Source organism: Petromyzon marinus, unplaced genomic scaffold, assembly GCF_048934315.1.
Source record: "Petromyzon marinus isolate PM22_M1 ecotype Great Lakes invasive population unplaced genomic scaffold, UKy_Petmar_22M1.pri1.0 PM_Scaffold_52, whole genome shotgun sequence".
NCBI classification, from domain to species: Eukaryota; Metazoa; Chordata; class Hyperoartia; order Petromyzontiformes; family Petromyzontidae; genus Petromyzon; species Petromyzon marinus.
Genome location: NW_027423524.1, coordinates 478,280 through 494,361, shown reverse-complemented (window position 1 = coordinate 494,361; position 16,082 = coordinate 478,280). Strand labels below are relative to the sequence as shown.

At 54.0% G+C, this 16,082-nt stretch overlaps 1 protein-coding gene across 1 annotated transcript in view; it reads left to right on the top strand.

The window, feature by feature from the left end:
- Positions 1 to 16,082, top strand: part of LOC142923445 (uncharacterized) — a 101,554-nt gene that overhangs the window by 47,892 nt on the left and 37,580 nt on the right. The window contains exons 6-7 of the mRNA XM_076064554.1: positions 4,759 to 5,681; positions 7,958 to 8,087. Of these exons, the coding sequence (XP_075920669.1) occupies positions 4,759 to 5,681; positions 7,958 to 8,087 (1,053 nt within the window). The remainder of the gene's footprint in view (positions 1 to 4,758; positions 5,682 to 7,957; positions 8,088 to 16,082) is intronic.

Here is a 16,082-nt window from a genome sequence, read left to right as displayed (position 1 = left end):
TACAGCTGCTACAGCTGCTACAGCTACTACAGCTGCTACAGCTACCACAGCTACTACAGCTACTACAGCTACTACAGCTGCTAAAGCTACAGCTGCTACAGCTACAGCTGCTACAGCTACTACAGCTACTACAGCTACAGCTGCTACAGCTGCTACAGCTACTACAGCTGCTACAGCTGCTACAGCTGCTACGGCTACCACAGCTACTACAGCTACTACAGCTGCTACAGCTACAGCTGCTACAGCTGCTACAGCTACTACAGCTACAGCTACTACAGCTACTACAGCTACAGCTACTACAGCTACTACAGCTGCTACAGCTGCTACAGCTACTACAGCTACTACAGCTAGAGCTACTACAGCTGCTACAGCTACTACAGCTACTACAGCTACAGCTACTACAGCTGCTACAGCTACAGCTACTACAGCTAGTACAGCTATAGCTGCTACAGCTACAGCTGCTACAGCTACTACAGCTGCTACAGCTACTACAGCTGCTACAGCTACAGCTACTACAGCTACTACAGCTACTACAGCTACAGCTACTACAGCTACTACAGCTACTACAGCTACTACAGACACACCTACTACAGCTGCTACAGCTGCTACAGCTACAGCTACTACAGCTACAGCTGCTACAGCTGCTACAGCTGCTACAGATACTAAAGCTACTACGGCTACTACAGCTACAGCTACTACAGCTGCTACAGCTACAGCTGCTACAGCTACTACAGCTACTACACCTGCTACAGCTACTACAGCTGCTACAGCTACTACAGCTACAGCTGCTACAGCTACAGCTACTACAGCTGCTACAGCTACTACAGCTACAGCTGCTACAGCTGCTACAGCTGCTACAGCTACAGCTGCTAAAGCTACAGCTGCTACAGCTACTACAGCTACTGCAGCTGCTACAGCTACCACAGCTACAGCTGCTACAGCTACTACAGCTGCTACAGCTACTACAGCTGCTACAGCTACTACAGCTACTACAGCTACAGCTACTACAGCTACAGCTACTACAGCTACTACAGCTGCTACAGCTGCTACATCTACTACAGCTACAGCTACTACAGCTACAGCTACTACAGCTACTACAGCTACAGCTACTACAGCTACTACAGCTACTACAGCTACAGCTACTACAGCTACAGCTGCTACAGCTACTACAGCTACTACAGCTACTACAGCTGCTACAGCAACAGCTGCTACAGCTACTTCAGCTACTACAGCTACTACAGCTACAGCTACTACAGCTGCTACAGCTACTACAGCTACTACAGCTGCTACAGCTGCTACAGCTGCTACAGCTACAGCTACTACAGCTACTACAGCTACTACAGCTACAGCTGCTACAGCTACTACAGCTGCTACAGCTGCTACAGCTACAGCTGCTACAGCTACAGCTACTACAGCTGCTACAGCTGCTACAGCTACAGCTGCTACAGCTACTACACCTGCTACATCTGCTACAGCTACAGCTACAGCTGCTACAGCTACTACAGCTACAGCTACAGCTGCTACAGCTGCTACAGCTGCTACAGCTACAGCTGCTACAGCTACTACAGCTGCTACAGCTGCTACAGCTGCTACAGCTACAGCTACTACAGCTGCTACAGCTACTGTAGCTACAGCTACTACAGCTACTACAGCTACAGCTGCTACAGCTACTACAGCTACTACAGCTGCTACAGCTGCTACAGCTACAGCTACTACAGCTACTATAGCTGCTACAGCTGCTACAGCTACAGCTACTACAGCTGCTACAGCTGCTACAGCTACAGCTACAGCAGCTACACCTACTACAGCTGCTACAGCTACAGCTACTACAGCTACAGCTGCTACAGCTGCTACAGCTGCTACAGATACTAAAGCTACTACGGCTACTACAGCTACAGCTACTACAGCTGCTACAGCTACAGCTGCTACAGCTACTACAGCTACTACACCTGCTACAGCTACTACAGCTGCTACAGCTACTACAGCTACAGCTGCTACAGCTACAGCTACTACAGCTGCTACAGCTACTACAGCTACAGCTGCTACAGCTGCTACAGCTGCTACAGCTACAGCTGCTAAAGCTACAGCTGCTACAGCTACTACAGCTACTGCAGCTGCTACAGCTACCACAGCTACAGCTGCTACAGCTACTACAGCTGCTACAGCTACTACAGCTGCTACAGCTACTACAGCTACTACAGCTACAGCTACTACAGCTACAGCTACTACAGCTACTACAGCTGCTACAGCTGCTACATCTACTACAGCTACAGCTACTACAGCTACAGCTACTACAGCTACTACAGCTACAGCTACTACAGCTACTACAGCTACAGCTACTACAGCTACAGCTGCTACAGCTACTACAGCTACTACAGCTACTACAGCTGCTACAGCAACAGCTGCTACAGCTACTTCAGCTACTACAGCTACTACAGCTACAGCTACTACAGCTGCTACAGCTACTACAGCTACTACAGCTGCTACAGCTGCTACAGCTGCTACAGCTACAGCTACTACAGCTACTACAGCTACTACAGCTACAGCTGCTACAGCTACTACAGCTGCTACAGCTGCTACAGCTACAGCTGCTACAGCTACAGCTACTACAGCTGCTACAGCTGCTACAGCTACAGCTGCTACAGCTACTACACCTGCTACATCTGCTACAGCTACAGCTACAGCTGCTACAGCTACTACAGCTACAGCTACAGCTGCTACAGCTGCTACAGCTGCTACAGCTACAGCTGCTACAGCTACTACAGCTGCTACAGCTGCTACAGCTGCTACAGCTACAGCTACTACAGCTGCTACAGCTACTGTAGCTACAGCTACTACAGCTACTACAGCTATAGCTGCTACAGCTACTACAGCTACTACAGCTGCTACAGCTGCTACAGCTACAGCTACTACAGCTACTATAGCTGCTACAGCTGCTACAGCTACAGCTACTACAGCTGCTACAGCTGCTACAGCTACAGCTACTACAGCTACTATAGCTGCTACAGCTGCTACAGCTACAGCTACTACAGCTGCTACAGCTGCTACAGCTACAGCTACAGCAGCTACAGCTACTACAGCTGCTACAGCTACTATAACTGCTACAGCTACAGCTGCTACAGCTACTACAGCTACTACAGCTGCTACAGCTACAGCTGCTACAGCTACAGCAGCTACAGCTACTACAGCTGCTACAGCTACAGCTGCTACAGCTACTACAGCTACTATATCTGCTACAGCTACAGCTGCTACAGCTACCACAGCTACAGCTGCTACAGCTACTACAGCTACTGCTACAGCTGTGTGTGTCACCCACAGCTACCACAGCTACAGCTGTCTGTGTCACCCACAGCTGATTGGAGCGGCGAGCGTGCGTGCTGTTCGCGAGGCACAGCCACAGCTACTACAGCTGCTACATCTACCACAGCTACAGCTACCACAGCTACAGCTGTGTGTCTCACCCACAGCTACAGCTACAGCTGTGTGTCTCACCCACAGCTGTCCCAGCGGCGGCTGCAGGCACAGCAACAGCAGCAGGAGGAGCTCCGTCTCCTGCTGCTGCTGTGCCTACAGCTACCACAGCTACCACAGCTACAGCTGTGTGTCACCCACAGCTACAGCTGTCTGTCTCACCCACAGCTACAGCTGTCTGTGTCACCCACAGCTACTACAGCTACCACAGCTACTACAGCTACAGCTACAGCTGTCTGTGTCACCCACAGCTACCACAGCTACCACAGCTACTACAGCTACAGCTACAGCTGTGTGTCTCACCCACAGCTGATCGGAGCGGCGAGCGTGCGTGCTGTTCGCGAGGCACAGCTACAGCTACTACAGCTACCACAGCTACTACAGCTACAGCTACCACAGCTACCACAGCTACAGCTACAGCTGTGTGTGTCACCCACAGCTGATTGGAGCGGCGAGTGTGGTCGTGCTGTTTGCGAGGCACAGCTACAGCTACTACAGCTACCACAGCTACTACGGCTACTGCTACAGCTGTGTGTCTCACCCACAGCTACAGCTACAGCTGTGTGTGTCACCCACAGCTGATCGGAGCGGCGAGCGTGAGTGCTGTTCGCGAGGCACAGCTACAGCTACCACAGCTACCACAGCTACAGCTACAGCTTTGTGTGTCACCCACAGCTGCAGCTACAGCTGTGTGTCTCACCCACAGCTGCAGCTACAGCTGTGTGTCTCACCCACAGCTACAGCTACAGCTGTGTGTCTCACCCACAGCTACAACTACAGCTGTGTGTCTCACCCACAGCTACAGCTACAGCTGTGTGTCTCACCCACAGCTACAACTACAGCTGTGTGTCTCACCCACAGCTACAGCTACAGCTGTGTGTCTCACCCACAGCTACAGCTACAGCTGTGTGTCTCACCCACAGCTACAACTACAGCTGTGTGTCTCACCCACAGCTACAGCTACAGCTGTGTGTCTCACCCACAGCTACAGCTACAGCTGTGTGTCTCACCCACAGCTACAGCTACAGCTGTGTGTCTCACCCACAGCTACAACTACAGCTGTGTGTCTCACCCACAGCTACAGCTACAGCTGTGTGTCACCCACAGCTACCACAGCTACCACAGCTACAGCTGTGTGTCACCCACAGCTACCACAGCTACCACAGCTACAGCTACAGCTGTGTGTGTCACCCACAGCTACCACAGCTACCACAGCTACAGCTGTGTGTCACCCACAGCTACCACAGCTACCACAGCTACAGCTACAGCTGTCTCTATCACCCACAGCTGATCGGAGCGGCGAGTGTGCGTGCTGTTCGCGAGGCACAGCCACAGCTGCTACAGCTACCACAGCTACTACAGCTACAGCTACAGCTGTGTGTCTCACCCACAGCTACAGCTACAGCTGTGTGTCTCACCCACAGCTACAGCTACAGCTGTGTGTCTCACCCACAGCTACAGCTACAGCTGTGTGTCTCACCCACAGCTACAGCTACAGCTGTGTGTCTCACCCACAGCTACAGCTACAGCTGTGTGTCTCACCCACAGCTACAGCTACAGCTGTGTGTCTCACCCACAGCTACAGCTACAGCTGTGTGTCTCACCCACAGCTACAGCTACAGCTGTGTGTCTCACCCACAGCTACAGCTACAGCTGTGTGTCTCACCCACAGCTGTCCCAGCGGCGGCTGCAGGCACAGCAACAGGAGCAGGAGGAGCTCCGTCTCCTGCTGCTGCTGTGCCTACAGCTACCACAGCTACAGCTGTGTGTCACCCACAGCTACTACAGCTACCACAGCTACAGCTACAGCTGTGTGTCTCACCCACAGCTACTACTACAGCTGTGTGTCTCACCCACAGCTACAGCTACAGCTGTGTGTCTCACCCACAGCTACTACTACAGCTGTGTGTGTCACCCACAGCTACAGCTACCACAGCTACAGCTACAGCTGTGTGTGTCACCCACAGCTACAGCTACCACAGCTACCACAGCTACCACAGCTACAGCTACAGCTGTCTCTGTCACCCACAGCTGATCGGAGCGGCGAGTGTGCGTGCTGTTCGCGAGGCACAGCTGTCCCAGCGGCGGCTGCAGGCACAGCAACAGGAGCAGGAGGAGCTCCGTCTCCTGCTGCAGGTGGAGGAGCTCCGCCGTCGGGAGGACCTCCGTGGAGCTCAGCGAGAGGAGGAGCGGAGGAAGGGGGCCTTGGAGTGGGTGGTGCTGGTGGTGGTGGTGGACACACACGTGGGGTGGACACGTGGGGGGTGGACACACGTGGGGGGTAGACACACACACGTGGGGTGGACACATGGGGTGGACACACGTGGGGGGTGGACACGTGGGGGGTAGACACACACACACGTGGGGTGGACACGTGGGGGGTGGACACGTGGGGTGTTGGACACACACACGTGGAGTGGACACGTGGGGGGTGGACACGTGGTGGGGGGTGGACACACGTGGGGTGGACACGTGGGGGGTGGACACGTGGGGGGGGGTGGACACACACACGTGGGGGGTGGACACGTGGGGGGTGGACACACGTGGGGGGTGGACACGTGGGGGGTGGACACACACGTGGGGTGGACACGTGGGGGGTGGACACGTGGGGGGGTGGACACGTGGGGGGTGGACACACACGTGGGGTGGACACGTGGGGTGGACACGTGGGGGGTGGACACGTGGGGTGGACACATGGGGTGGACACACGTGGGGTGTGGACACACGTGGGGTGGGGTGGACACACGTGGGGGGTAGACACACACGTGGGGTGGACACGTGGGGGGTGGACACGTGGGGTGTTGGACACACACACGTGGGGTGGACACGTGGGGGGTGGACACGTGGTGGGGGGTGGACACACGTGGGGTGGACACGTGGGGGGTGGACACGTGGGGTGGGGTAGACACACACGTGGGGTGGACACACACGTGGGGTGGACACACACGTGGGGTGGACACACGTGGGGTGGACACACGTGGGGGGTGGACACGTGGGGTGTTGGACACGTGGGGGGTGGACATGTGGGGGGTGGACACGTGGGGGGTGGACACGTGGGGGGTGGGGACACGTGGGGTGGACACACGTGGGGTGGACACGTGGGGGGTGGACACGTGGGGGGTGGACACGTGGGGTGGACACGTGACCACACACGTGACCACCCCACGTGTGCCAACCCCACGTGTGCCAACCCCACGTGTGCCAACCCCACGTGTGCCAACCCCACGTGTGCCAACCCCACGTGTGCCAACCCCACGTGTGCCAACCCCACGTGTGCCAACCCCACGTGTGCCAACCCCACGTGTGCCAACCCCACGTGTGCCAACCCCACGTGTGCCAACCCCACGTGTGCCAACCCCACGTGTGCCAACCCCACGTGTGCCAACCCCACGTGTGCCAACCCCACGTGTGCCAACCCCACGTGTGCCAACCCCACGTGTGCCAACCCCACGTGTGCCAACCCCACGTGTGCCAACCCCACGTGTGCCAACCCCACGTGTGCCAACCCCACGTGTGCCAACCCCACGTGTGCCAACCCCACGTGTGCCAACCCCACGTGTGCCAACCCCACGTGTGCCAACCCCACGTGTGCCAACCCCACGTGTGCCAACCCCACGTGTGCCAACCCCACGTGTGCCAACCCCACGTGTGCCAACCCCACGTGTGCCAACCCCACGTGTGCCAACCCCACGTGTGCCAACCCCACGTGTGCCAACCCCACGTGTGCCAACCCCACGTGTGCCAACCCCACGTGTGCCAACCCCACGTGTGCCAACCCCACGTGTGCCAACCCCACGTGTGCCAACCCCACGTGTGCCAACCCCACGTGTGCCAACCCCACGTGTGCCAACCCCACGTGTGCCAACCCCACGTGTGCCAACCCCACGTGTGCCAACCCCACGTGTGCCAACCCCACGTGTGCCAACCCCACGTGTGCCAACCCCACGTGTGCCAACCCCACGTGTGCCAACCCCACGTGTGCCAACCCCACGTGTGCCAACCCCACGTGTGCCAACCCCACGTGTGCCAACCCCACGTGTGCCAACCCCACGTGTGCCAACCCCACGTGTGCCAACCCCACGTGTGCCAACCCCACGTGTGCCAACCCCACGTGTGCCAACCCCACGTGTGCCAACCCCACGTGTGCCAACCCCACGTGTGCCAACCCCACGTGTGCCAACCCCACGTGTGCCAACCCCACGTGTGCCAACCCCACGTGTGCCAACCCCACGTGTGCCAACCCCACGTGTGCCAACCCCACGTGTGCCAACCCCACGTGTGCCAACCCCACGTGTGCCAACCCCACGTGTGCCAACCCCACGTGTGCCAACCCCACGTGTGCCAACCCCACGTGTGCCAACCCCACGTGTGCCAACCCCACGTGTGCCAACCCCACGTGTGCCAACCCCACGTGTGCCAACCCCACGTGTGCCAACCCCACGTGTGCCAACCCCACGTGTGCCAACCCCACGTGTGTGCCCACCAGGAGCCGCCTGGTGATCGAGGCTCAGCTGCGGGAGAGAGACCGGAGCCGGAGGCTCGAGACGGAGCTCAAGGAGGCCGAGACGGAGGCCGTGGTAGCTCAGCTACTCCAGCTACAGCAGGACGACCTACAGGTGGCCACAGCTACACACACAGCTACACACACAGCTACACACACAGCTACACAAACAGCTACACAGCTACACACACAGCTACACAGCTACACACACAGCTACACAGCTACACAGCCGGAGGCTCGAGACGGAGCTCAAGGAGGCCGAGACGGAGGCCGTGGTAGCTCAGCTACTCCAGCTACAGCAGGACGAGCTACAGGTGGGCACAGCTACACACACAGCTACACAGCTACACACACAGCTACACACACAGCTACACACACAGCTACACAGCTACACACACAGCTACACACACAGCTACACACACAGCTACACAGCTACACACACAGCTACACACACAGCCACACACACAGCTACACACACAGCTACACAGCTACACACACAGCTACACACACAGCTACACAGCTACACACACAGCTACACACACAGCTACACACACAGCTACACAGCCGGAGGCTCGAGACGGAGCTCAAGGAGGCCGAGACGGAGGCCGTGGTAGCTCAGCTACTCCAGCTACAGCAGGACGAGCTACAGGTGGCCACAGCTACACACACAGCTACACAGCTACACACACAGCTACACACACAGCTACACACACAGCTACACACACAGCTACACACACAGCTACACAGCCACACACACAGCTACACACACAGCTACACAGCTACACACACAGCTACACACACAGCTACACACACAGCTACACAGCTACACACACAGCTACACACACAGCTACACAGCTACACAGCTACACACACAGCTACACAGCTACACACACAGCTACACAGCTACACACACAGCTACACACACAGCTACACAGCCGGAGGCTCGAGATGGAGCTCAAGGAGGCCGAGACGGAGGCCGTGGTAGCTCAGCTACTCCAGCTACAGCAGGACGAGTTACAGGTGGGCACAGCTACACACACAGCTACACACACAGCCACACACACAGCTACACACACAGCTACACACACAGCTACACAGCTACACACACAGCTACACACACAGCTACACACACAGCTACACACACAGCTACACAGCTAGACAGCTGCACACACAGCTACACAGCTACACACACAGCTACACACACAGCTACACACACAGCTACACAGCTACACACACAGCTACACAGCTACACACACAGCTACACAGCTACACACACAGCTACACACACAGCTACACAGCTACACACACAGCTACACAGCTACACACACAGCTACACACACAGCTACACACACAGCTACACAGCTACACACACAGCTACACACACAGCTACACACACAGCTACACACACAGCTACACACACAGCTACACAGCTACACACACAGCTACACACACAGCTACACAGCTACACACACAGCTACACAGCTACACACACAGCTACACACACAGCTACACAGCTACACAGCTACACACACAGCTACACACACAGCTACACAGCTACACACACAGCTACACACACAGCTACACACACAGTTACACAGCTACACAGCTACACACACAGCTACACACACAGCTACACAGCTACACACACAGCTACACACACAGCTACACAGCTACACACACAGCTACACACACACACAGCTACACACAGCTACACACACAGCTACACAGCTACACACACAGCTACACACACAGCTACACACACAGCTACACAAACAGCTACACACACAGCTACACACACAGCTACACAAACAGCTACACACACAGCTACACAGCTACACACACAGCTACACACACAGCTACACACACAGCTACACAGCTACACACACAGCTACACACACAGCTACACACACAGCTACACAGCTACACACACAACTACACACACAGCTACACACGCAGCTACACAGCTAGACAGCTACACACACAGCTACACACACAGCTACACACACAGCTACACAGCTACACACACAGCTACACACACAGCTACACACACAGCTACACAGCTAGACAGCTACACATACAGCTACACATCTACACACACAGCTACACACACAGCTACACAGCTACACAGCTACACACACAGCTACACACACAGCTACACACAGAGCTACACACACAGCTACACACACAGCTACACAGCTACACACACAGCTACACACACAGCTACACACACAGCTACACACACAGCTAAACACACAGCTACACACACAGCTACACACACAGCTACACACACAGCTACACAGCTACACACACAGCTACACACACAGCTACACAGCTACACACACAGCTACACACACAGCTACACACACAGCTACACAGCTACACAGCTACACACACAGCTACACACACAGCTACACACACAGCTACACACAGAGCTACACACACAGCTACACACACAGCTACACAGCTACACACACAGCTACACACACAGCTACACACACAGCTACACAGCTACACAGCCGGAGGCTCGAGACGGAGCTCAAGGAGGCCGAGACGGAGGCCGTGGTAGCTCAGCTACTCCAGCTACAGCAGGACGAGCTACAGGTGGCCACAGCTACACACACACAGCTACACACACAGCTACACACACAGCTATACACACAGCTACACAGCTACACACACAGCTACACACACACACAGCTACACACACAGCTACACACACAGCTACACAGCTACACACACAGCTACACACACAGCTACACACAGCTGCACAGCTACACACACAGCTACACACACAGCTACACACACAGCTACACAGCTACACACACAGCTACACACACAGCTACACACACAGCTACACACACAGCTACACAGCTACACACACAGCTACACACACAGCTACACAGCTACACACACAGCTACACACACAGCTACACACACAGTTACACACACAGCTACACACACAGCTACACACACAGCTACACAGCTAGACAGCTACACACATAGCTACACACACAGCTACACACACAGCTACACACACAGCTACACAGCTACACACACAGCTACACAGCTACACACACAGCTACACACACAGCTACACACACAGCTACACAGCTACACACACAGCTACACACACAGCTACACACACAGCTACACAGCTACACACACAGCTACACACACAGCAACACACACAGCTACACACACAGCTACACACACAGCTACACAGCTACACATACAGCTACACACACAGCTACACACACAGCTACACACACAGCTACACACACACACACACAGCTACACTCACAGCTACACACACAGCTACACAGCTACACACACAGCTACACACACAGCTACACACATAGCTACACACACAGCTACACACACAGCTACACACACAGCTACACAGCTACACACACAGCTACACAGCTACACACACAGCTACACACACAGCTACACACACAGCTACACAGCTACACACACAGCTACACACACAGCTACACACACAGCTACACAGCTACACACACAGCTACACACACAGCAACACACACAGCTACACACACAGCTACACACACAGCTACACAGCTACACACACAGCTACACAGCTACACACACAGCTACACACACAGCTACACACACAGCTACACAGCTACACACACAGCTACACACACAGCTACACACACAGCTACACAGCTACACAGATACACACACAGCTACACACACAGCTACACAGCTACACACACAGCCACACACACAGCTACACACAGCTACACACACAGCTACACACACAGCTACACACACAGATACACACACAGCTACACACACAGCTACACAGCTACACACACAGCCACACACACAGCTACACACACAGCTACACACACAGATATACACACAGCTACACAGCTACACACACAGCTACACACACAGCTACATACACAGCTACACACACAGCTACACACACAGCTACACACACAGCTACACAGCTACACTCACAGCTGCACAGCTACACACACAGCTACACAACTACACACACAGCTACACTCACAGCTACACAGCTACACACACAGCTACACACACAGCTACACACACAGCTACACAGCTACACACACAGCTACACAGCTACACACACAGCTACACACACAGCTACACACACAGCTACACAGCTACACACACAGCTACACACACAGCTACACAGCTACACACACAGCTACACACACAGCTACACACACAGCTACACAGCTACACACACAGCTACACAGCTACACACACAGCTACACAGCTACACACACAGCTACACACACAGCTACACACACAGCTACACAGCTACACACACAGCTACACACACAGCTACACAGCTACACACACAGCTACACAGCTACACACACAGCTACACACACAGCTACACAGCTACACACACAGCTACACAGCTACACACACAGCTACACACACAGCTACACAGCTACACACACAGCTACACAGCTACACACACAGCTACACACACAGCTACACACACAGCTACACACACAGCTACACACAGCTACACACACAGCTACACAGCTACACAGCCGGAGGCTCGAGACGGAGCTCAAGGAGGCCGAGACGAAGGCCGTGGTAGCTCAGCTACTCCAGCTACAGCAGGACGAGCTACAGGTGGCCACAGCTACACACACAGCTACACACACAGCTACACACACAGCTATACACACAGCTACACAGCTACACACACAGCTACACACACAGCTACATAGCTACACACACAGCTACACACAGCTACACAGCTACACACACAGCTACACACACAGCTACACAGCTACACACACAGCTACACACACAGCTACACACACAGCTACACAGCTACACAGCCAGAGGCTCGAGATGGAGCTCAAGGAGGCCGAGACGGAGGCCGTGGTAGCTCAGCTACTCCAGCTACAGCAGGACGAGCTACAGGTGGCCACAGCTACACACACAGCTACACACACAGCTACACACACAGCTATACACACAGCTACACAGCTACACACACAGCTACACACACAGCTACATAGCTACACACACAGCTACACACAGCTACACAGCTACACACACAGCTACACACACAGCTACACAGCTACACACACAGCTACACACACAGCTACACACACAGCTACACAGCTACACACAGAGCTAAACACACAGCTACACACACAGCTACACAGCTACACACAGCTACACACACAGCTACACACACAGCTACACAGCTACACACACAGCTACACACACAGCTACACACACAGCTACACACACAGCTACACAGCTACACACACAGCTACACACACAGCTACACACACAGCTACACACACAGCTACACACACAGCTACACAGCTACACACACAGCTACACAGCTACACACACAGCTACACACACAGCTACACACACAGCTACACACACAGCTACACAGCTACACACAGCTACACACACAGCTACACACACAGCTACACACACAGTTACACAGCTACACAGCTACACACACAGCTACACACACAGCTACACAGCTACACAGCTAAACACACAGCTACACACACATCTACACACACAGCTACACACACAGCTACACAGCTACACACACAGCTACACACACAGCTACACAGCTACACACACAGCTACACACACAGCTAGCTACACACAGAGCTACACACACAGCTACACACACAGCTACACACACAGCTACACAGCTACACACACAGCTACATACACAGCTACACACAGCTACACACACAGCTACACAGCTACACAGCTACACACACAGCTACACAGCTACACACAGAGCTACACACACAGCTACACACACAGCTACACAGCTACACACAGCTACACACACAGCTACACACACAGCTACACAGCTACACACACAGCTACACACACAGCTACACACACAGCTACACACACAGCTACACAGCTACACACACAGCTACACACACAGCTACACACACAGCTACACACACAGCTACACACACAGCTACACAGCTACACACACAGCTACACAGCTACACACACAGCTACACACACAGCTACACACACAGCTACACACACAGCTACACAGCTACACACAGCTACACACACAGCTACACACACAGCTACACACACAGTTACACAGCTACACAGCTACACACACAGCTACACACACAGCTACACAGCTACACAGCTAAACACACAGCTACACACACATCTACACACACAGCTACACACACAGCTACACAGCTACACACACAGCTACACACACAGCTACACAGCTACACACACAGCTACACACACAGCTAGCTACACACAGAGCTACACACACAGCTACACACACAGCTACACACACAGCTACACAGCTACACACACAGCTACATACACAGCTACACACAGCTACACACACAGCTACACAGCTACACAGCTACACACACAGCTACACAGCTACACACACAGCTACACACACAGCTACACAGCTACACACACAGCTACACAGCTACACACACAGCTACACACACAGCTACACAGCTACACAGCTACACACACAGCTACACACACAGCTACACAGCTACACACACAGCTACACACACAGCTACACACACAGTTACACAGCTACACAGCTACACACACAGCTACACACACAGCTACACAGCTACACACACAGCTACACACACAGCTACACAGCTACACACACAGCTACACACACACACAGCTACACACAGCTACACACACAGCTACACAGCTACACACACAGCTACACACACAGCTACACACACAGCTACACAAACAGCTACACACACAGCTACACACACAGCTACACAAACAGCTACACACACAGCTACACAGCTACACACACAGCTACACACACAGCTACACACACAGCTACACAGCTACACACACAGCTACACACACAGCTACACACACAGCTACACAGCTACACACACAACTACACACACAGCTACACACGCAGCTACACAGCTAGACAGCTACACACACAGCTACACACACAGCTACACACACAGCTACACAGCTACACACACAGCTACACACACAGCTACACACACAGCTACACAGCTAGACAGCTACACATACAGCTACACATCTACACACACAGCTACACACACAGCTACACAGCTACACAGCTACACACACAGCTACACACACAGCTGCACACAGAGCTACACACACAGCTACACACACAGCTACACAGCTACACACACAGCTACACACACAGCTACACACACAGCTACACACACAGCTAAACACACAGCTACACACACAGCTACACACACAGCTACACACACAGCTACACAGCTACACACACAGCTACACACACAGCTACACAGCTACACACACAGCTACACACACAGCTACACACACAGCTACACAGCTACACAGCTACACACACAGCTACACACACAGCTACACACACAGCTACACACAGAGCTACACACACAGCTACACACACAGCTACACAGCTACACACACAGCTACACACACAGCTACACACACAGCTACACAGCTACACAGCCGGAGGCTCGAGACGGAGCTCAAGGAGGCCGAGACGGAGGCCGTGGTAGCTCAGCTACTCCAGCTACAGCAGGACGAGCTACAGGTGGCCACAGCTACACACACACAGCTACACACACAGCTACACACACAGCTATACACACAGCTACACAGCTACACACACAGCTACACACACACACAGCTACACACACAGCTACACACACAGCTACACAGCTACACACACAGCTACACACACAGCTACACACAGCTGCACATACACACACAACTACACACACAGCTACACACACAGCTACACAGCTACACACACAGCTACACACACAGCTACACACACAGCTACACACACAGCTACACAGCTACACACACAGCTACACACACAGCTACACAGCTACACACACAGCTACACACACAGCTACACACACAGTTACACACACAGCTACACACACAGCTACACACACAGCTACACAGCTAGACAGCTACACACATAGCTACACACACAGCTACACACACAGCTACACACACAGCTACACAGCTACACACACAGCTACACAGCTACACACACAGCTACACACACAGCTACACACACAGCTACACAGCT